The 24,041-nt window shown below is 54.9% G+C and overlaps 1 protein-coding gene across 1 annotated transcript; it reads right to left on the bottom strand.

Annotated features, from left to right (window-relative positions):
• Window positions 1-127: 127 nt before the first annotated feature.
• LOC133339607 (ubiquitin-like protein 3) lies at window positions 128-23,136 on the bottom strand. The gene is made up of 5 exons (XM_061547730.1): window positions 22,457-23,136; window positions 15,588-15,696; window positions 9,794-9,880; window positions 7,973-8,050; window positions 128-5,857 (listed from the first exon to the last, which is right to left on the bottom strand). The coding sequence occupies exons 1-5, from the start codon at window positions 22,484-22,486 to the stop codon at window positions 5,805-5,807; spliced, it is 357 nt and encodes a 118-aa protein (XP_061403714.1). The 5' UTR covers window positions 22,487-23,136; the 3' UTR covers window positions 128-5,804.
• Between the last annotated feature and the right edge of the window lie 905 nt (window positions 23,137-24,041).

The raw sequence follows: 24,041 nt of genomic DNA, 5'->3' as shown, positions 1-24,041 counted from the left end.
CCCATGGCGCCTGCAGGGTCTGTCCCGTGACCTCCTCCTCCTGCACCGCGCCTGGTACAGGCGAGCTCCATTGGTGTGGGTTTCGCTGGGATTTCCTCCGGAAGCAACGACGATCCGCAACTTGAGCTCGACGAAAATTGGTTTAATCCAAAAAAATGAAATTTCCGTCACCCGCCAAAGGAACAACAACAACAACAAGACCATCAACAACATCAACAACAACGAAAGGTCGACTTAGCAAGCCGCACAGGTCGCAGCGGCGTCCCCGTCGCTGTTGATTATCATCAATTAATTAATTATATATTTCAAAGGGGGGGGGGGGGCGATCCGCGTCACTGTCAAGGGCCTCGTCAAATCAACGCCGCGAACGTCCACCTCGTCACGTCCACCTCGCCACGTCCACCTCGCCACGTCCACCCTCGTCACGTCCACCCTCGTCACGTCCACCCTCGTCACGTCCACCCTCGTCACGTCCACCCTCGTCACGTCCACCTCGTCACGTGCACCTCGTCACGTCCACCCTCGTCAGTCACGTCCACCCTCGTCACGTCCACCCTCGTCGTCGTCGTTTGCCGGAGGGGAGCGTTGCTGGAAAAGTTTGACCGGCTGGCTGGCTGACCTGTGTGTGGTGAGTCTGTGGTGGGTCTCTGTGAGAGTCTACGAGTGAGTCTGTGGGTGTCTGTGTGGTGAGTCTGTGGGTCTCTGTGAGGGTCTACGGGTCTCTGTGAGAGTCTACGGGTCTGTGTGTGGTGAGTCTATGGGTCTGTGTGTTGTGAGTCTATGGGTCTGTGTTGTGAGTCTCTGGGTCTGTGTGTGGTGAGTCTATGGGTCTGTGTGTGGTGAGTCTATGGGTCTCTGTGTGAGTCTATGGGTCTGTGTGTTATGAGTCTATGGGTCTCTGTGTGAGTCTATGGGTCTGTGTGTTGTGAGTCTATGGGTCTCTGTGAGAGTCTACGGGTCTCTGTGAGAGTCTATGGGTCTGTGTGTTGTGAGTCGATGGGTCTCTGTGTGAGTCTATGGGTCTGTGTTGTGAGTCTCTGGGTCTGTGTGTGGTGAGTCTACGGGTCTGTGTGTTGTGAGTCTATGGGTCTGTGTTGTGAGTCTCTGGGTCTGTGTGTGGTGAGTCTATGGGTCTGTGTGTTGTGAGTCGATGGGTCTCTGTGTGGTGAGTCTATGGGTCTGTGTGTGGTGAGTCTATGGGTCTCTGTGTAAGTCTATGGGTCTGTGTGTTATGAGTCTATGGGTCTCTGTGTGAGTCTATGGGTCTGTGTGTGGTGAGTCTATGGGTCTCTGTGTGGTGAGTCTATGGGTCTGTGTGTTGTGAGTCGATGGGTCTCTGTGAGTCTATGGGTCTGTGTATTGTGAGTCTATGGGTCTCTGTGTGAGTCTGTGGGTCTCTGTGTGGTGAGTCTATGGGTCTCTGTGTGAGTCTATGGGTCTGTGTGTTGTGAGTATATGGGTCTCTGTGTGGTGAGTCTGTGGGTCTCTGTGTGAGTCTATGGGTCTCTGTGTGAGTCTATGGGTCTGTGTGTGGTGAGTTAAAGGGTCTCTATGTGAAGCCGACACCACAACCGACTTTGCCAGCGAGCCCCCGGCACCAAAGACGTCCCCCCCCCCCCCCCCCCCCCCCCCCCCCCCCCCCCCCACGGAGCAAGACGCGGGCCGTTCGCGGTGTTTCACCGCACCGCTCGCCGCCACTCGGCCAATGTCGGCGAGGGGACATGGCACCACGAGCCCGTTTCGGTTTTTACCGACAAAAAAAAAGAACCAGTGGAGGAAGAGAGACGCCGAAAAGGCACGGCAAGATTTGGCGCCGAGTTTTTTTTCCTTTTCGCGGCGACCTCAAAAACAACATTCCGTCATGCGCCTCCAGTTTCATACCGCAGCGGTTAGACCAGAGCAGCTTGGCCAAAGCGGTGAAGCCAAATCGTTTAAACCTAAAGCGGTGAGGACAAACCGGTTAAGCCAAATCGGTGAAATTAAACCGGTCAAATCAAATCGGTTAAATCAAACCGGTCAAATCAAATCGGTTAAACCAAACCGGTAAAATCAAATCGGTCAAACCAAATAATTTAAACCAAACCGTTTAAACCGAACCAGTCAAATCAAAGCGCTCAAATCAGATCGGTTAAACCAAAACCGGCCAAACCAAACCACAGCTCCGGCACGGAACAGAGACAGGAAGCGTCAAGGAAGCGTCAAGGAAGCGTCAAGGAAGCGTCGCTCCACCGGCCGGGCAAACGTCGTCGTCGTCGTCAAAGTCTTTCCGCTCTCTTGCCTTTTTTCGCGTTGAAACGGGTTCACGTTTTTGTTTGTTAATATTAGGTACAATATTCTACAATGCTTCCACATCACCCCCCCCCCACCCCAACCCCACTCCCCAAAATTCTAAATATCAGGGTTTACACGTGTGGTGTCGTGTGTGTGTGTCGTAGCATGCGTGTGTCATGTGTATAGTGTGTGCGTCTCATGTGCCGTGTGTGCATGTCGTGTGTGTGGTGTGTGTGCGTGTCGTGAGTGTGTGGTGTGTGTGTGGTGTGTGCGTGTCGTGTGTGGTGTGTGCGTGTCTGGTGTATGGTGTGTGTGGTGTGTGTGTGTGCAGTGTGCTCGTGTGTGGTGTGTGTGCGTGTCGTGTGCGGTGTGTGCGTGCGTGTGGTGTGTGTGCGTGTCGTGTGGGTGGTGTGTGCGTGCAGTGTGCTCGTGTGTGTGTGTGTGGTGTGTGTGCGTGTCTCTGTGTGTGGTGTGTATCGTGTGTATATATATTTATGTATACGGTATATACTGTACTTTACAACGACCGAGAGAGAGAGAGAGAGAAGGAGAGAGAGCGAGCGAGAGGGAAGGAGAGAAACACAAATCGCCGGTGAGAGTCGGTGGGCGCGCGACGCCGATGACCGAGGCACTGCGACTGGCACCTCAGCCCGCCGTGACATTCCAACAATCGAGATTCGTGCGGAGATCAACGCGACACACACAGACTACAGTCACCCACCAGTAGATTCCTACCACGACGACTCCCCCCACGGTGGATGTGTCACCGTGCCGCTGCTCGCCTAGCCACGCCGCTACCCACGCCACCACCGCTACCACCGCCGCCACCGCCACTACCCACGCCGCTACCGCTACCCACGCCGCTACCGCCACCGCCGCCACTACCCACGCCACCACCGCCACCACCCACGCCACCACCGCTACCACCGCCGCCACTACCCACGCCACCACCGCTACCACCGCCGCCACTACCCACGCCACCACCGCCACCACCCACGCCGCTACCGCTACCCACGCCGCTACCGCCACCGCCGCCACTACCCACGCCGCCACTACCCACGCCACCACCGCCACTACCCACGCCGCCACTACCCACGCCACCACCGCCACCGCCGGCTGCGATTCCACGTCCCCTTCCCTCAACCGCAGGGACGCCGAGTTTCTTAAATCCTCCCTCCCCTCCCTCCCCTCCCCTCTCCCCTCCCCCCCTCCCTCCACCAACCACCGCTGCAGCCGTCGCGGCAACGGCCCAGGGCAGCGGCGGTGGTGAAGCGGCGATCTCCCTTCAGCCTCTCCGTGAGTGCCAAGACTCACCCTGGGCACACGCAGCAACAGAGGCATGGCTGGGGTAACCCGGTACGTGTGGCTGGGGTAACCTGGTACGGTGCCTGGGGTAACCTGGTACGTGTGGCTGGGGTAACCTGGTACAGTGCCTGGGGTAACCTGGTACAGTGGCTGGGGTAACCTGGTACACGTGGCTGGGGTAACCTGGTACAATGCCTGAAGTAACCTGGTACATGTGGCTGGGGTAACCTGGTACGTGTGGCTGGGGTAACCTGGTATGTGTGGCTGGGGTAACCTGGTACAGTGGCTGGGGTAACCTGGTACGTGTGGCTGGGATAACCTGATACACGTGGCTGGGGTAACCTGGTACACGTGGGTGGGGTAACCTGGTACAGTGCCTGGGGTAACCTGGTACAGTGGCTGGGGTAACCTGGTACTGCGCCTGGGGTAACCTGGTACAGTGGCTGGGGTAACCTGCTACACGTTGCTGGCTGGGGGTAACTGCGCTACGGAGACCGCTGGCGGTGCGGATCAAATGGTCAAATTATCAAGTGATTAAGTGACCATGTGACCATGTGACCATGTGATCAAATTAAAAAGTGACCGAGTGATGAAGTGATCAAATGATGGAGTAATCGAGTACTCGAGTGATCAAATGATCTCCGGCGGAGACGCGTCGTGATCCGGTGTGCGTTCACCGTACATCGCTTACTCACTGTGTCTCTCTCCGTCTCTCCTCCCCTCTCTCTGTCTCTCTTTCCTCTCCCTCTCTCTGTCTCTCTCTCTCTGTCTCTCTCTGTCTCTCTCTCTGCCTCTCTTTCCTCCCCCTCTCTGTCTCTCTGTCTCTCTCCTCTGTCTCTCTCCTCCCTTCCCTATCTCTCCTCTCTGTGTCTCTCCTCCCTCCCCTCTCCCTCCCCTCTCCTCTCTCTCCTCTGTCTCTCCAAATTCTCGCTTCTGATCACGCCCACTCGAGCGACGCTTCCAGTATGTGGTGAGGGTGACACACAGGGTGACACACAGGGGTAGTGGTGACACACAGGGTGACACACAGGGTGACACACAGCGTGACATACAACGTGACACACAGCGTGACACACAGCGTGACACACAGGGAACGTGGTGACACACAGAGTGACACACAGCGTGACACACAGCGTGACACACAGGGTGACACACAGGGTGACACACAGAGTGACACACGGAGTGACACACAGGGTGACACACAGAGTGACACACACAGAGTGACACACACGGAGTGACACACACGGAGTGACACACAGGGTGACACACACAGAGTGACACACACAGAATGACACACAGTGACACACACAGTGACACACAGGGTGACACACAGAGTGACACACAGGGTGACACACAGGGTGACACACAGAGTGACACACACAGAGTGACACACGGAGTGACACACAGGGTGACACACAGGTAGTGGTGTGCAGCGGCTGGACAAATAATTTTCCACATCGCCAAGCCAACTAGACCTAAAGTTGATGGGTCTCTATCTGGTGATTCTACGGGTCTCTGTGTGAGTCTATGGGTCTCTGTGTGGGTCTATGGGTCTCTGTGTGAGTCTATGGGTCTCTGTGTGGGTCTATGGGTCTCTGGTGAGTTGATGGGTCTCTGTGTGAGTCTATGGGTCTCTGTGCGAGTCTATGGGTCTCTGTCTGGTGAATCTATGGGTCTCCGTGTGAGACTATGGGACTCGGTGTGAGTCTATGGGTCTCTGTGTGGGTCTATGGGTCTCTGTGTGAGTCTATGGGTCTCTGTGTGGGTCTATGGGTCTCTGGTGAGTTGATGGGTCTCTGTGTGAGTCGATGGGTCTCTGTGCGAGTCTATGGGTCTCTGTCTGGTGAATCTATGGGTCTCCGTGTGAGACTATGGGACTCGGTGTGAGTCTATGGGTCTCTGTGTGAGTCTATTGGGTCTCTGTGTGAGTCTACGGATCACTGTGTGGTGAGTTAATGGGTCTCTGTGTGATTCTATGGGTCTCTGTGTGGTGAGTTAACGGGTCTCTGTGTGAGTCTACGGGTCTCTGTGTGAGTCTACGGGTCTCTGTGTGAGTCTACGGGTCTCCGTGTAAGTCTATGGTCTCTGCTAGACGGATCGGGGGCGTGTGAGGGAGACAGACGGAGAGACAGACAGAGGCATCTAAACTGGGGGATCAAGATGGAGGCATCACAAACGGAGTGAGCCAGGCGATGGAGTGAGCCAGGCTGCTGCGGGGCCCGGCTGGCTCACAGGATCACGCAGCAGTTGCTCTCCTCGGTCTTCCCGCGGTTCCTCTGACCTGCGCAGCACACAGACAAAGGCGCCACCCACCCTGAAGCCCACGCCGACCGTAGGGGCAAGTGCTGCTAGTAGCAGCGGTACCTGCGAAGGCTACCGGCACTGTGGCACACACAGAGGTGGGTGGCCAGCACCATGCCCGCCCGGCCACCTTTGTCTCCCCGCAGCACACCGCGCCAGCTGCTTATTTGAGGCTGAATCGACCCAGGTGAGAGCGAGGACAGGTTCAGATCATCGCCGTCACTGCCGTCGCGGGAATCGGACTCGGGTCGCTGGGTCGGTAGCGCTAACCGCTGCGCCACCGCTCCCCACTTATATCCACCCAAAGACAAAGATCCCCAATATAGGCAGCAATGGACTTTTGGGGCAAGTTCTGTTAGCAAGCAACAGGGAAGGTCAACAACAACAACCACCATTTGCCACTAAGTGGCGGTGATGTCACCACGACGCTTGTGCCAGTGGTAGAGCATTTGACTGCAGGGAAGGTCACAAACACACGCACGCGCACGCACGCGCACGCACGCGCACGCACGCGCACGCGCACGCACGCGCACGCACGCGCACGCACGCACACACACGCACGCCAAGACACCACAGACACACACACACACAGACACGCACACACAAAGATATGAACACACAGAGACACGAATACACACAGACCTGAGTACACACACACACAAACATACACAGAAACACAAATACACACAGACACGAATATACACAAATACACACATACATGAATATACAGAGATACAAATACACACAGACACGATACACACAGACACACAAACATACAGACACAAACACACAGACATGAATACACACAGACACAAATACACAGAGCCACATAGACATGAATACAGAGACACACAGACACGAGTACAGATAGACACAGACATGAATACACACAGACACGAATATAGACACACACTGACATAGACATACAGACACACACACAGACACACACGAGTGTGTGTCTGTGTGTGTGTCTGTCTGTGTGTGTGTATCTGTGTGTGTCTGTGTGAGTGTGTGTGTGAGTGTGTGTGAGTGTGTGTGTCTGTGTGTGTCTGTGTGAGTGTGTGTGTCTGTGTGAGTGTGTGTGTCTGTGTGTGTGTCTGTGTGTGTCTGTGTGTATCTGTGTGTGTGTGAGTGTCTGTGTGTCTGTGTGTGTGTCTGTGTGTGTGTGTGTCTGTGTGTGTGTGTATCTGTGTGAGTGTGTGTGTCTGTGTGTGTGTCTGTGTGAGTGTGTGTGTCTGTGTGAGTGTGTGTGTCTGTGTGAGTGTGTATGTCTGTGTGTGTGTCTGTGTGTCTGTCTGCCTGTGTGTCTGTGTCTGTGTGTCTGTGTGAGTGTCTGTGTTTGTGTGTCTGTGTGTGTGTGTCTGTGTGTCTGTGTGACCAGCTAGTTGTGCCTCAGGCTTGTTCCATCTGGCCCGGCCCTCTAGCTGCTACCGTAGGCGCACACCAGGCTCAACATCCCTAGTGAGTCGGTACAGTCAGCAGCTGCCAACGCCGAACCCCGGGCGGCAGTTAACTAACCTGGCAAACTCAGCTTGTCTGAGCCTGGGCGTGTGGAACCCCTGGTGGAGGAAATTCCACCAAAAACGGGTCTTTGGACCTTCCACTGCAACCAGGACCATCTCCAGTCGTCTTGACTACGTCTTGCCACTAGGTACAGATGCGGCTGGTCGAGAGAGTGAGGTTGACGCTGCGCAAATCACCCTCACTTAAATCCAAGTTCTCTGCGCAAGTCATGGCACTTTTATTTACCATCGTCTGTGTGAGTGTGTGAGTGTGTGTGTCTGTGTGTGTGTGTGTCTGTGTGTCTGTGTGTGTGTCTGTGTGAGTGTGTGAGTGTGTGTGTCTGTGTGAGTGTGTGAGTGTGTGAGTGTGTGTGTCTGTGTGAGTGTCTGTGTTTGTGTGTCTGTGTGTGTGTGTCTGTGTGAGTGTGTGAGTGTGTGTGTCTGCGTGTGTCTGCGTGTGTGTCTGCGTGTGTGTCTGCGTGTGTGTCTGCGTGTGTGTCTGTGTGTGTGTCTGTGTGTGTGTCTGCGTGTGTGTCTGCGTGTGTGTGTCTGTGCGTGTGTCTATGTGTGTGTCTGTGTGTGTGTCTGCTCACCCTGTGAGTTTGGCTCTGGAAGGTTCTCGCGCGCCACCAGGTGCATGACGGTCGTCTTGCCCAGCGGCAGCTTCAGAGCTGAGGGGTACAAAGACAAAGACAAACCCTCGCACGGAGCCTTCACAGAGTGTTGGGGCAAGAGCTGTTAGCGAGCAGCACCTGACGGGTACACACAGACACACATTCACACACAGACACACGCACACACAGACACACACAGACACACACCCAGACACAAGCACACACAGACACACACGCACGCACACAGACACACATTCACACACACACACACGCACGCACACAGACACACAGACACACATGCACGCACACAGACACACAGAGACACACACAGACACACACGCAGATACATACACACACCAAGACAAAGATCCCCCATTTAGCCTTAACAGACTGTAGGGGCAAGTGCTGTTAGCGAGCACCTATGAAGGCCGGCACGGCACACGAGGTGGTGGGTGGCCAAGACCTTTGTCTTCCGAGTGGCGATGTTTACTACACACCGTACCAGGTAATCATTTAAGGCTGAGTCGACCTAGGGGAGACCCAGGACCGGTTCAAATAATGGCCACTGGTGTTGGCCGTGAGCGGGAATCGAACTCGGGTTGCCGGGTTCATAGCGCAGCGTAGCGCTAACCACTACACCCACCGCTCCCCCAGATACACACAGTGGTGGTGGTGTGCATCGTCATCGTCATCACTGCTACTGTGATTGCCACCATCATCGTTATCATCACCGCTACTGGGATTGCCATCATCATCACTGCTACTGTGATTGCCATCGTCATCATCATCGTCACCGCTACTGTGATTGCCATCATTGTCATCATCACCGCTACTGTGATTGCCATCATCATCACTGCTACTGTGATTGCCACCATCATCATCATCGTCACCGCTACTGTGATTGCCATCATTGTCATCATCACCGCTACTGTGATTGCCATCATCATCACTGCTACTGTGATTGCCATCGTCATCATCATCGTCACCGCTACTGTGATTGCCATCATTGTCATCATCACTGCTACTGTGATTGCCATCATCATCATCATCACCGCTACTGTGATTGCCATCATCATCATCACTGCTACTGTGATTGCCATCATCATCGTCACTGCTACTGTGATTGCCATCATCATCGTCACTGCTACTGTGATTGCCATCATCGTCACTGCTACTGTGATTGCCACCACCATCATCACTGCTACTGTGATTGCCATCATCATCGTCACTGCTACTGTGATTGCCATCATCATCGTCACTGCTACTGTGATTGCCATCATCATCATCACTGCTACTGTGATTGCCACGACCATCATCACTGCTACTGTGATTGCCATCATCATCATCACTGCTACTGTGATTGCCATCATCATCATCACAGCTACTGTGATTGCCATCATCATTATCACTGCTACTGTGATTGCCACCACCACCATCGTCACTGCTACTGTGATTGCCATCGTCATCATCACTGCTACTGTGATTGCCACCACCATCGTCGTCACTGCTACTGTGATTGCCATCATCATCATCACAGCTACTGTGATTGCCATCATCATCATCACAGCTACTGTGATTGCCATCGTCATCATCACTGCTACTGTGATTGCCACCACCATCATCGTCACTGCTACTGTGATTGCCATCATCATCATCACAGCTACTGTGATTGCCATCATCATCACAGCTACTGTGATTGCCATCATCATCATCACTGCTACTGTGATTGCCACCATCATCGTCACTGCTACTGTGATTGCCACCATCGTCGTCGTCGCCGTGGCCACGGCTGCTCGCTACCTCCCAGCGTCACGTTGCCGTGCAGGAAGCGTCCCTGGTAGATGAGGCGCAAGATCCCCGGGCTGCTGACGTGCTCCTCCTCCCAGTCTACACGGCGGGGGGAGGGGGGGGGGCACAGCGGGGGGGGGGGGGGGGCACAGCGGGGGGGGGGGGGGCACAGCGGGGGGGGGGGGGGGGGCACGGGGGGAGGGGGGGATGCACAGCGGGGGGAGGGCTCGCAGTTAAGATCTAGCAGTCCACCCTGGTTAATGTCCACAGTGTGTAGTAGTGTATAGTAGTGTTTAACAGTATGGTGTATAGTAGTGTAGTGTATTGTAGTGTAGTGTATAGTGTAGTGTATAGGTTAGTGTATAGTAGTGTAGTGTATAGTGTAGTGTATAGTAGTGTATATAGCAAAATAAATAGCAGTGTGTATAGCAGTGGTTTATAGCAGTGCATAGAAGTATAGTGTATAGTAGTGGTGTAGAGTAGTGTAGTGTATAGTGTAGTATATAGCAGTGTAGTATAATGTAGAGTATTGTAGTGTAGAGTCATCTTGGTTCTTTCGGTAAAGTCACGTAGATAGAAAACAACAATATCACATTTAAATATAAAACATCCAAACGCACGCAACGCGGTGACCACCGCCTTTAGTCGACGGTTCGCCACCATGAGCCACCAGCTGCGGCTGCGAGGATGACGAGGGGAGTTGGCGTGACGATGGTTTACGCTCCTTGACGAGCTCGGCAGCCACGTTAGTGGTGACACGATCGCCACGAGCTGTCCCCGCCCAGCTTTGATTACTGAAACCTTGCTCGACCACAACCATTTGGCCGATTTGGTCCCCGGTTGGGTATTCAATGTTACACATTCCCAGACCAGGTAAAAACAGGGGTGGCGGTGATCTTTCAGACTGGTCTCAAACTTGATTTGGAGCTTTCGTGACTGCAGGAATTACTCCTTGGTTCTTTCGGTAAAGTCACGTAGAATTTTTTAAAAATATTTTATTTCTTTTTTCAGACTGGTCTCATCTGCGCCGTGTGGCTCCTGCTCCCAAGGTTTGGCCATTTGAAGGCACGATGGTGCATCAAGCCCTGAATGTGAATCAAGGCATGTACATCACCGCTTGTTCAGACTGCCTGGAAGCAAAGGACTGAATTTTTTTATCTCATTCAGTCCGAGGTAATCTCCCCCCCCCACCTTGTTCCTGGAATTCTCTCGTACAATTGTGCCGAGAGATTTCAACACATGGACGGATGACCCATCAGACAGCTTGGCTACACAGAACCTCTCGGACACCACGGCTGCCATGGTTATTTACTCGGTTTATCCAGGGCCCAACCCATGATCAAGGCCACACAATCAACCCCCCAGTATTCGCCCAGGCGGTCTCAGTTGGGAGTCATTAAATGTTCGTCCGCACTGTGCACTGATCACAGGGTGACTCATGCTGACATCAAGGGTCTCCCCCACCCCTGTCTCCGATGGTCTGGGGGGACTTCACGGAGGCTGGCTGGGTTCGGCCCGAGAGGCGAATGACGCCTTGTCGGGCCCACATTTCGTCTGTGACCGTTGTACCCATCACGGAAAGGGTTGACGAACACAATTCAGTGTTCTTGGTTCTTTCGGTAAAGTCACGTAGAAGGGAAATAATAAAGCAATAAAAATAAAACAATAAAATTCTCACGACGTTTCGATTGCAACACAAGCAATCACACATCGTGATGATTTTATGGTTTTATATGAAATTGAATCCCTGCAGTCATGAAAGCTTTAAATCACAATTCAGTGCTTTGATCTGCTATCGATCACCTCGCTTCTCGCCGCCGTCTTCGTGCTCAAGTGACCACGACCCCCCCTCCCCCCTCTATCTGGTATTCCAGAGACCTGGAGGCGCCCTGAAAGTACAACTTAGGAAAATGGAACGATGCTGGCGCAGATCTCAGCTCGATGATGACCGAACAACTCTACGGGCCTGTCGACGGGCTCACGCACACGCTTGCCATGGAGGGGAGGGGGGCTATCTTTGTGGCGAAGACAAAGTGGCGTCGCCATGAGGATAGACTCGGCAAGGAACACGCCCTGCTGAGCTGTTCAGGATGGCCAACAGTTCGAGTCACCCACATAAGATTGCTCCCAAAAAGCGCTGCAATGGTTTCCATCGGTCCTTTGTTAATAGAAGTGATCACTTTGGAGGGGGGTATCTGCCCAGCAATTAGTCCTGATGCTGGCTTGGACCCAAGGGCTCCTCTCTAATCTTCGAGGCTTTTTTTTTTTTTACCGGTCCTGCCCACAGACCTCGTTCAGACTCCTGCGGAGATGCAATGGGCCACCTGTGATTTAGATGCCCGGCCCTTCTTGCCCCTTGAGCCGGTGATCCCGGCGGTGACCCAACTGGTCAACTCTTCCCTTTCAGCGCAAGCGCTCCCGGGGGATCCCTGAAAAGGGGCTTTAGTGCGACCACTTCCAAAGGAGACGGGACTGGAATGTCGAGATCCTGGCCAACTGATCGCCCGATCTCCAATCTCCCCTTTCCCGGGAAAGATTATGAAAAGGGTGTCCTCCTCCCAGTTGGAGTGGTACGTTGAGGCCGAGTGCTTCTTTGACATCACTCAATCAGGCTTCAGGGCCGATCGTGGGACTAAGTCCGCCTTGGTTTGCATGGCAGGCGATCTCCTTGTGTTGATCTCCAACTGCTCAGCAACTCCCAGGTCTAGGATGCGCTCTTTTGGTGATCGGGCTTTGTTAGCATGGCACCCACAAGCCATGGAACGCTTTGCCAATTGAAATAAGGCAGAGTCGGTAGATATCTATATATAAAAAAGGGAAATTTGTGAATGTGTTTGTCTGTTCGAAATGTTTAGCGTGCTTCCCAACATGCAACAAACTTGAAATTTGGCATGTGGGTGGCTTCCACACTGTACACAATGGAACAAGTCTAAAAATAGACTTGTATTTTGAGGGGGGGGCATAATAATAGGTATAAATTGCACGCCAAGTGAGCGGTGATGTCACTTCTGTGACGTCACATCTGTGATGTCACCCGCATGCGGAAGCGTCACGCAGTGTGCCTGCTGACGTCACGCACCCCCCCCCCCACCCTCCGTGTAGGCCGTGTATTAATCCAAGACAAGAATCCAAGTCTCGGGCGAAGCCAGGTAGTAAAGAGAGTCGTTTATACAAGAATTGGGTTTACCCTTTCTGGCAATAAAACAGTTTTGTGAAGATGTTAAAACAACAAACAGAAACCTTCAGCAAGGAATCGTGTCTCCATTAACCACACCAGAGACAGCTTTCTTTAGAGCCTCGTCTCAAACAGTGTGAGGCCACAGGACAACGCCAAAAGGCAAACAGCACGAAGAAAGCTGTCTCTGGTGTGGACCAATCAGTCCCAAAGACAACGCATTATCATAGACTACCAGAGCATGTGTTTGCTTGCATGTTCACCACAAGTAAGTGTAAGTGCTTAATGCAGTCCATGATCCCTTGCAAAAGGTTTCTGTTTGGTGTTTCAACATCTTAACACAACTCCTGTTTCGTTACCAGAAAGGGTAAAACCTATTCTTGTATTGTGATATACTGGTAAGGGAGGTCCCATGAGATAGCTTTAAGTCTGCTTAGAAACCACATCTCTCTAAAGTGGCCTTGCCTCTTTTAGTTTGGGTCGGTTGCCCCCTGGTTCTGATAATAGGGTTTTTACCCTTTGTTCTGGCAACAAAACTTAAACCTTTTACAAGGACGCCAAAAGGCGTCCTCTGGTCAAGCACCAATTGGGTCGAGGCTCAAAAGAAAGCCGTCCGTTGGTGTGGACCAATCAGTCTCAAGGACAATGCATAGATTATCAGTGTGTTTTTTTTGTTTGCATTTGACCGTAAATATTGTGGTTAATGCAGACATGGATCCTTGTAAGAAGGTTTCAGTTTTGTTGCCAGAAAAAAGGGGAAAAACCCTATTATTATATGTTGGTACTAGCAAAGGAGGTCTAATAATGTAGATGCTCACCCTGGTTCTGATTTTTGTCCCCTGCTTTCCACGCACTGCGCATTGAGATCCTAGGACGGAAATGCCGCATTATACATTTGTACGAATCATTATCACGATTGTACGGGCTCAGAGAGTCGGCCGAAGATGGCTCAGGGGGAGCTTGAGCCGCCGTCAATTAACGGAGTAACGCTCTCTCCCCGCGACCGTGGCGCCCAGCCTGGGCGTGCTGCTCGATCGTGGCTTCACCGTGCGCCCTCAGGTTGCAGCTGTGGCCACATGGTGGAGTTCTATCACCTAAGAGCGCTCCGGGTTCGTAAGCTGCAGCCGGTGCCGAATGCGGCTTGCCCAGCATGCTGAAGAGGCGTTGGGCGAGCGCGTGAAACCAAGTCTCCGCGGCCTGCACTGGCTACCAGTCAGCTCTCGCGTACAACTTGAGTTGGCTACCGTAATGACTCGTGAAGTGCTCAAAACGGCCTTGGTCCTCAGCACCCGCAAGCCCCGTCTGCCCCCCACAGACTACGTCTGGTAAATATGTACGTTGCGTTCCTAAGGCCAGGCCCTGCCAGCACACGCCCAGAATGTTTCATTGTCCACTGGGCGGTAGTAGCAGCCAGGGGCCTTCACGAGCCTGGTGCCTAAGATGTGTAACTCTCTTACGTCGGCCCCTCAGATTGGCTCCGGGCACCGAACAGTTCAGGAAACTCTGCGAGACCGAATCTTTTTTGCCTTTGAGCATTTCCTCGAGTATGTCCCCCACATTTTGGTAGTCTTAGGCGCGCTGCGTCTTCATTTTATACGTAGCGATACCTTCACTCGAATCGCTCTGTGAAGTAATTGCAATGCCCTTTCTCCTTTAGCGGGGGGCGAGATTTTTTTACTCAAAAAGTAAATTGAATGAGTGAGTAAACAAAAGTCAAACACTAAAAAAGTAAATGCACACAGAGCACCTAAAAACATAACGTCATGCAAAAATGTGCAAAAGTGAGGTGTTTTAAAAAATTATTTAGTGCCCTTGAAGCCGACGGATAGCCGACGACCGACTGTAGTTGAGTTTATAAAACGACTGGCACACAGACACACACACACGCTGGCGCTGTGTCTGCTGTTGCTGCTACTGTTGCTACTGTTACTGCTGATGCTGCAGCTACTGCTGCTGCTACTACGCTCACGATGAGCGTTATAAAGATCCCCGTGTGCCGGTATTCGCAAATGGCCGGGCCATCACCACCACCCCTTACCCCTTAACTACTTGCAGCAGATTCACGACGCAGTCGCGTGGTGAGCGGCGTGGTGAGCGGCGTGGTGAGCGGCGTGGTGAGCGGCGTGGTGAGCGGCGTGGTGAGCGGCGAGGTGAGCGGCGTGGTGAGCGGCGTGGTGAGCGGCGTGGTGAGCGGCGTGGTGAGCGGCGTGGTGAGCGGCGTGGTGAGCGGCGTGGTGAGCGGCGTGGTGAGCGGCGTGGTGAGCGGCGTGGTGAGCGGCGTGGTGAGCGGCGTGGTGAGCGGCGTGGTGAGCGGCGTGGTGAGCGGCGTGGTGAGCGGCGTGGTGAGCGGCGTGGTGAGCGGCGTGGTGAGCGGCGTGGTGAGCGGCGTGGTGAGCGGCGTGGTGAGCGGCGTGGTGAGCGGCGTGGTGAGCGGCGTGGTGAGCGGCGTGGTGAGCGGCGTGGTGAGCGGCGTGGTGAGCGGCGTGGTGAGCGGCGAGGTGAGCGGCGTGGTGAGCGGCGTGGTGAGCGGCGTGGTGAGCGGCGTGGTGAGCGGCGTGGTGAGCGGCGTGGTGAGCGGCGTGGTGAGCAGCGTGGTGAGCGGCGTGGTGAGCGGCGTGGTGAGCGGCTCACCCATGGGCCAGTGCTGGTAGACATGGGAAGCGATGTCGGAGGCGGAGTCCGTGGGGCTGCAGTGGAACTCCTTCGTCTTGCCACTCACGAGGATGAGGCGGAGATTGATCTGGAAGGGGATGCCAACGTCGTCAGCATCGCCATCGGCAACGTCGCCATCGGCAACGTCGTCATCGGCAAAGTCGGCATCGGCAAAGTCGGCATCGGCAACGTCATCGGCAAAGTCGGCATCATCAGCGTCGTCGTCTTCAGCATCGTCGTAATCAGCGTCATCATCAGCAGCGTCGTCATTGTCAACGTCATCATCGTTGTCATCGGCAACAACGTCAACATCAGTCTTGTCATCATCAGCGTCATCATCAACGTCATCATCATCATCATCTGTGTCATCATCATCGTCAGCGTCATCGGAAACATCGTCATCGTCGTCATCATCATCAGCGTCATCATCAGCATTATCAGTGGTATGAGCAGCAACAGCAAAATCGGCAACAGTGCACCATCAGCAACATCAGCAGCAACATCACCATCAGCAGCAATATCAACAAAAGAAAAATGACCACCAACTTTGGACCCATCATAATCCATCATCACCACCGCCTTCATTAATAACTAAACCATAATCATGAGCATCATCTGCCGTGAAATCAACCTCAACTGAACAACACCGCAATCGTCACAACGGCAAAATAGTTCAACCGATGTTTCATAATATGCAAGTTTGTGTTTTGATTTAAAGCTTTCGTGACTGCAGGGATTCATATTCTTGGTTCTTTCGGTAAAGTCACATATTATTGTTTTATATTTATATTATTTTATTATTTCCCTTCTATGTGACTTTACCGAAATAACCAAGAATAAGTCTACGTGTGTGTGTGGAAGCTCGTGAAGGTCGCTGCAACTGGACAGTTGGAGGCAGTCGCCCTCCGGCAACAACGGAGGGCGGAGGAGCAACGCTCACAATGAGCGGAGCGCTGGGCGGCTAAAACACAGCAAGTTGGCACAGCAGGGGGTACCAGCTGGTGTGCATCTACCAGTCCTCTGTCAGCCAACCCGTGCCATCTGCAGGGTCTGTCCTGTGACCTCCTGTCAGCGAGCCTTCGACACTTCTTCAAAGTGGACCTGGCCTGGCACAGGCAATGGTGGGTATTGGTATTGCTGTACGAGTATGTGTGTGTATATGTATGTGTGTGTTCAGTGTGTGTTCATTGTGTGTCCGGCAAAAACAACTCCCTACCTCCTCATTGGCGCCGGACGATAACGCTGTGGTGAGCAGTGCCCTGGGAGGAGGGTCAATTTCGATTGGCCATTCCCCTCATGGCGTTTGTAGCCACCACAGCAGCCAAATGGGGACTCTGGACGGGTACGTGGGCCTGGTAACCCCTCCAACATCAAATAAATTACCACTATACTTCCAAGAAAATATCAAAAGAAGCTTGTGCCGGAAGCCACGGGGGGACATGCGTCTATGTCGTCTCCTGGCCAAACCCAATTTGGCGGAGCCAGGAGACTGAATCTTTACCCTAGGGGTTCCTTCAGAAGCACCAAAAAGCCACTGCGGGTGGCCACGTGGAATATTTGAACGCTCACTTTGGAGAGGCTGCCACTCCTCTGTCGGGAGCTGGACCGGTACCGCCTGGATCTGTGGTATTCAGGTCTGGTGGACCGGCTCTGGCTCCTGTCATCATGAAGGGTGGACAGTCCTCTACTCGGGTCAGGAGACGGCCAAACAACAGGGAGTGGCTCTTCTTCTGGACAAAATAATGAAGGGGGAGAGGGAGCGTGGCGGTGAGGTGTGGGAAGCTGTAAGCCCCAGGCTACTTTGGGCTCGCCTTCCCATCAACCAGAGTCGAGGAGAGGTGGTCGTGGTTACTTATGCCCCCACCGAAGACAAACATCAGTGGATGAGTTCCAGGCAAGGTCGATGAGTCAAATGCCTTCTATGACCTCCTGTCACAGGCGCTAGCTAAAGTGGCCCATCGGGATAGTCATCATGTTGGGTGACTTTAATGCCCGAATGGGTCATGATGCTGGTACCTGGGCTGGAGTGATTCGAAGTCATGAGCCAGATTAGTTCAATAACGGTAGGAGGCTGCTAGACTTCTGTGCAGCCCATGGGCGTGTAATTACCAACAGGCTGTTCCGGCATCAGCACATCCACACAACATCATGGATGCACGCCGGGTCCAAGCAAGAACATCTGCTGGACTACATAGTGACGGAACAGCGGATGCGGGCCCAAGTCCTTGAGACCAGGACCTACCGAGAAGCTAATCTGCCCACTGACCATCGACTTGCCATCTGTAAGATGCACCTGCCATTCTTCCACTCCGGTGGTGGGTGGACATCCATGACCCCATTCAAACCCACAGATGGCCTGGCATCAGCTAGCTGATAAAAGTTGCAAGTGAGAATGCCATCATCGCTTGCGGCTGGGGTTGGCATCGTCCCCCCCTCCTGATGTCGAGGGGCAATGGGCAAAGTTTAGGACTGTGACTCATGCAGCTGACATGGCGGATTTGGGTACGCGGTCCAAACCTCCCCAGAGACCCTGGCTGACAGAGGAGGTGTTCCGGTTAGCTGATAAAAAGTGACAGCCAACTCCCACCGTCATCCCACAACAGAGAATGAGGAGGCTTACCGCAGCCTTCGCTCGGAGGTTGGAGAGCCATGAGGCGCTGCAAGGATAGTTGGTGGTTACGGGTTTCTGAGGAGATGGAGTCTGCCTCAGTAGCCTGCGATCACAAACCACTCTTTAACTCCATCAAATAACTAACTTGCAACGCCACACCTTTCACTATCATTAGGGGAAACAAAATTGATCCCATCTCCGACCTCCAGGATCAGGTTGCAGATTTGATGAGCATTTCTGTGAGGTCTTGGGGAAGGGGAAATCCATCAGCCTGGAAGACATCGTGGGACAAAGTGGGGATGACCCTGCTGAGGCTGCGGTGCCTGAAATAGTGGAGAAGTATTCACCCCCTGTGAGTGGCTGCCTGAGGTGCCATCTGTTGAGGAAGTATAGAAGGCGATCCAGAGTCTGAGACCAGGAAAAGCACCGGGCAGAGATTAAGTGAAATGCTGAGGGAGGGTGGCGTTTGTGCACAGACTGCCCTACATGACATCATAAAAAAACTGGAAAACTGGACGGGTTCCGCAGGATTGTAAAGATGCCCTGATGGTCCCCCTCTTTAAGACGGGGGATCGCGCAGACTGTAACAACTACAGGGGCATCTCACTCCTCAGTGAGCCAGGAAAGGTCCTGGCAAGGATTATTCAACATTGCCTTGCCAGGCACGCTGAGGAGAGGCTTGCGGAGCCCCAATGCGGTTCCAGCCTGGCACAAGTGCCGTGGTTTGCGTCATCGCCACTTAGTGGCGAATGGCGGTTGTTGTTATCAGTGTGAGTATCAGTGCTGTATCAGTGAGTGTGTATCAGTGTGAGTCTGTATCAGTGTGTATCAGTGTGTGTGCATCAGTGTGTGTGTGCGTCAGTGTGTGTGTGTATCAGTGTGTGTATCAATGTGTGTGAGTGAGGAGCGGTTGTGTCGCGCTGCGCTATGAACCCGGCGACTCGGATTCAATTCCCGCACATGGCCAACACCGGTGACGATTATCTGAACCGGTCCTGGGCTTCCCTAAGGTCGCCTCAGCCTCAAATGAGAATCTTGTGCGGTGTGTAAGCATCATAACTGGAGAGACAAAGGCGGTCGGGCGTGGTGCTGGCCACTCACCCCGTGTACCGTTCCAGCCTTCATAGGTGCTCGCTAACAGCACTTGCCCCCACGTTCCTTTAAGGCTATACGGGAGATCTTTGTGTGGCCGTGGAGGAGTGTATTTATAGCCCAGGAAAACCCTTTGACGCAGCGCTCGCAAGGCGCAACAAACGGCGGAGTGCACTCCGGCGTATATTCCTGTCTGTGCGGCAACCGTAAATAGTCACACGCACAGAGCACACACAGAGTACACACACACAGAGTACACACACACAGAGTACACACAGTACACACACACAGTACACACACAGTACACACACACAGTACACACACACAGTACACACACAGTACACACACACAGTACACACAGAGCACACACACAGTACACACACACAGTACACACAGAGCACACACACAGTACACACACACAGTACACACACACACAGTACACACACGATCTCCCGTGTAGCCTTAACAGACTGTAGGGGCAAGTGCTGTTAGCGAGTAGCAGCACCTATGAAGGCCGGCACTGTGGCACACGAGGGTGGGTGGCCAGCACCGCGCCCGCCCGTCTTTGTATCCCCAGGTACTAATTTAAGACTGAGTCAACTTAGGGGGAGGGTGGGGGGGGGGCAGAACCAGTTCAGATAATCGCCACCGGCGTCGGTGGGAGTCGAACCCGCAGCGTGTGCTAACCATTGCTACACCGCTCCCCCCACAGTCTTAAGAGACAAGGATACCCCCCCCCCCTCGCGAACCACCCCCACCCCAGTAGCTCCCTACCCCTCAACGGCGGCGCCCGTGCCAGGCTAGGTGCAGGTCTCAGGACAGACCCAGCCGGTGCCATGGGTTGACTGCGGTGCCAGGCTAGGTGCAGGAGATCACGGGACAGACCCTGCAGGTGTGTGGGTTGACTGTTGTGCCAGGCTAGGTGCAGGAGGTCACGGGACAGACCCAGCAGGTGCCATGGGTTGACTGCTGTGCCAGGCTAGGTGCAGGAGGAGGTCACGGGACAGACCCAGCAGGTGCCATGGGTTGACTGCTGTGCCAGGCTAGGTGCAGGAGGAGGTCACGGGACAGACCCAGCAGGTGCCATGGGTTGACTGCTGTGCCAGGCTAGGTGCAGGAGGAGGTCACGGGACAGACCCAGCAGGTGCCATGGGTTGACTGCTGTGTCAGGCTAGGTGCAGGAGGAGGTCACGGGACAGACCCAGCAGGTGCCATGGGTTGACTGCTGTGCCAGGCTAGGTGCAGGTCACGGGACAGACCCTGCAGGTGTGTGGGTTGACTGCTGTGCCAGGCTAGGTGCAGGAGGAGATCACGGGACAGACCCTGCAGGTGCTGTGGGTTGACTGCTGTGCCAGGCTAGGTGCAGGAGGAGGTCACGGGACAGACCCAGCAGGTGCCATGGGTTGACTGCTGTGTCAGGCTAGGTGCAGGAGGAGGTCACGGGACAGACCCTGCAGGTGTGTGGGTTGACTGCTGTGCCAGGCTAGGTGCAGGAGGAGATCACGGGACAGACCCTGCAGGTGTGTGGGTTGACTGCTGTGCCAGGCTAGGTGCAGGAGGAGATCACGGGACAGACCCTGCAGGTGCTGTGGGTTGACTGCTTTGCCAGGCTAGGTGCAGGAGGTCACAGGACAGACCCAGCAGGTGCCATGGGTTGACTGCTGTACCAGGCTAGGTGCAGAAGGAGGTCACGGGACAGACCCAGCAGGTGCCATGAGTTGACTGCTGTGCCAGGGTAGGTGCAGGAGGAGGTCACGGGACAGACCCAGCAGGTGTGTGGGTTGACTGCTGTGCCAGGCTAGGTGCAGAAGGTCACGGGAGACCCAGAAGGTGCCGTGGCTTGACTGCTGCGCCAGGCTAGGTGCAGGAGGAGGTCACGGGACAGACCCAGCAGGTGCTGTGGGTTGACCGACTAAAATGAGTGGCCCAGATTCACCAGCTGTGCCCCCTACTGTGCCAACTCGCTGCGTTTTAGCCGCCCGGCACCACTCGTTGTTGCTGGAGGGCGACTGTCTCCAACTGCCCAGTAGCAGCATCCTTCAGGAGCCTCCTCCACAGAGGCCGATCTTGACACCGCTGGTACCAGTCATCGGCAAGTCCACTCAGCTCCACATCCTCCTGTACAGCATCAGCTCCATCTCTTCTACAGCCCGTGCCACTCACCCACTCAGCCACCCTCTATGCGAGTCTATGGGTCTCTATGCGAGTCTATAGGTCTCAATGCAAGTCTATGGGTCTCTATGCGAGTCTATGGGTCTCTATGCGAGTCTATGGGTCTCTGTGTGAGTCTATGGGTCTCTGTGTGAGTATATAGATCTCTATGCGAGTCTATGGGTCTCCGTGTGAGTCTATGGCTCTCGGTTCGAGTCTATGGGTCTCACTAAGTCTATGGGTCTCTGTGCGAGTCTATGGGTCTCTGTGTGGGTCTGTGGGTCTCCGTGCGAGTCTGTGCGTCTCTGTGCGAGTGTGGGTCTCTGTGCGAGTCTGTGGGTCTCTGTGCGAGTCTGTGGGTCTCTGCGCGAGTCTGTGGGTCTCTGCGCGAGTCTGTGGGTCTCTGCGCGAGTCTGTGGGTCTCTGCGCGAGTCTGTGGGTCTCTGCGCGAGTCTATGGGTCTCTGTGCGAGTCTGTGGGTCTCTACGCGAGTCTGTGGGTCTCTGTGCGAGTCTGTGGGTCTCTGCGCGAGTCTATGGGTCTCTGTGCGAGTCTGTGGGTCTCTGCGCGAGTCTATGGGTCTCTGTGCGAGTCTGTGGGTCTCTACGCGAGTCTGTGGGTCTCTGCGCGAGTCTGTGGGTCTCTGCGCGAGTCTATGGGTCTCTGTGCGAGTCTGTGGGTCTCTACGCGAGTCTGTGGGTCTCTGTGCGAGTCTGTGGGTCTACCTGCGAGTCTGTGGGTCTACGTGCGAGTCTGTGGGTCTCTACGCGAGTCTGCGGGCTGTGTCCGCTCTCATAAAGAAGGTGGTCATGGTGGTAATCCGGGGTTTGTTTTCATCAATCGTCACGGCGCCTGCTGGGCCCAGGCCACTCACCCGGCCACTCACCCGGCAAATCGCCACGGCAGCCAATCACCCAAACCCAACCGACGGTAGCCGTCAATGAGAACTCTCTCCCTCACCACGGTCTCACCCTCACCACGGCCTCTCCCTCACCTTATCGGCAGGGACAGCTGACGAAGACATCTTAAGCCGCCTCGAGCCGCAGGCTTCTCCCCTCTCACTCGTATCCAGTCGCACCGTCGAGTCCACCGCTCCCACGGATAGTTGAGTAACACAAACAACCAACCACCTAACTAGCACACAGCGCACCCCGCCTACACAACGACACCCAATCCGCCGGGCGATCAAAAACAATTATAACTGCCGCGGCCTAGCGCGAAGCCTACGGCCTTGCCTAGTTTCGCTACCCGGCCCTAACCGGGTCCGGCCGGGTCACCCCCCACCCCCGCTCGGGCTTAGGCCCCCGAGCGGGCGCGCTCAGCCGCTCGCTAACGGCTATGGTGGTGGTTGTTGTTGGTTGTTGTTGTTGTTGATGGTTGAACAACTCCACGGGTAAGCGGCTCCTGAACTGACGGAGAGGGCGACACGGCGATAGGAGTCGTCGTGGTCGCTGCTGCCGCTGTCACGGCGGCAGTCACGGGCGGCAGTCACGGCCACCAGGGCAGCAGTCACGGGCAGCAGTCACGGCGATCACAGCGGCAGTCACGGGCGGCAGTCACAGCGACCACAGCGACGGCAGCGGCAGCAGCCGCGGCTTCTCATCCCTCAGGGCCCCGAGCGGCAACTGCGCCGCCATCTTCGCCTCAACAGCAGCGGCGGAAGCTGCGGGATGAGGGGGGAGGGCGTGGGGGGCGGGGCGGGCTCGCGACGTCACGCGCGACGTCACGGGGGCCCCGCCTCTCGCGCTCGATCGCTCGCCCGCGCGGGGAGATTCAAAGGGTCGCGTGGCGCGGTGACGGTGGTGGTAGCGATGGCGATGGTGGCGGTGGTGGTGGCGATGGCGATGGTGGCGGTGGTGGTGGCGATGGCGATGGTGGCAGTGGTGGTGGCGATGGCGATGGTGGCGATGGTGGCGGCGATGGTGGCGGTGGTGGTGGTAGCGATGGCGATGGTGGCGGCGATGGTGGCGGTGGTGGTAGCGATGGTGGCGCTGATAGCGATGGTGGCGCTGATAGCGATGGTGGCGATGGTGGCGATGGTGGCGGTGGAGCTGGCGGCAGAGCTGGCGGTGGCGCTGGTGGTGGCGCTAGCAATGGCCGCGGTGCTGGCGGCGTGGGCGATGCTGGCAGCGGTGGAGGTGCTAGTTGGCGCTCGTAGTGCTGCTATTGGTGGTGCTGGTGCTGCTGGTGGTGCTGCTGGTGGTGCTGGTAGTGGTGCTGGTAGTGGTGCTGGTGGTGGTGCCGGTGCTGGTAGTGGTGCTGGTGGTGGTGCCGGTAGTGCTAGTGGTGGTGGTGCTGGTAATTGCTGCTCACTCAGAGGAGGAGTTGGAGGCGCTGCTGCTGAACCTGGAGCTTGCCACCAAGAGGTGGGGCCTTACCATCAGCCCCACCAAAACGAAGCACCTGCCTGGGTATTCTGTACCATCGGACACTCCACCCCCACAACTCCAAATTGGTGATAGGGCAGTTGTGGAGAGAGTGGAGAGTTTCGCATACCTGAGCAGTGTGCTCATGACCGGCTCCGGTTTGACAGTAGAGGTCTCACTCCAGTAGGAGGCAAAGGTATTACATCAGCCAGT

This window comes from Lethenteron reissneri, unplaced genomic scaffold (assembly GCF_015708825.2).
Source record: "Lethenteron reissneri isolate LAM-NWPU_2019-01 unplaced genomic scaffold, ASM1570882v1 scaffold_1931, whole genome shotgun sequence".
NCBI lineage: Eukaryota > Metazoa > Chordata > Hyperoartia > Petromyzontiformes > Petromyzontidae > Lethenteron > Lethenteron reissneri.
The sequence above is the reverse complement of the archived record's forward strand: the minus strand, read 5'-3'. Positions and strand labels throughout refer to the sequence as shown.

What these genes read in the sequence shown, in the direction of transcription:
- LOC133339607 (XM_061547730.1), bottom strand. Translation starts at nt 22,486, where the DNA reads ATGTCTTCGTCAGCTGTCCCTGCCGATAAG. An exon ending in CAGCTGTCCCTGCCGATAAG is followed by an intron (nt 15,697 to 22,456) that starts GTGAGGGAGAGG and finishes ATCCCCTTCCAG; the next exon opens with ATCAATCTCCGCCTCATCCT. An exon ending in CGGCAACGTGACGCTGGGAG is followed by an intron (nt 8,051 to 9,793) that starts GTAGCGAGCAGC and finishes TGTACCCCTCAG; the next exon opens with CTCTGAAGCTGCCGCTGGGC.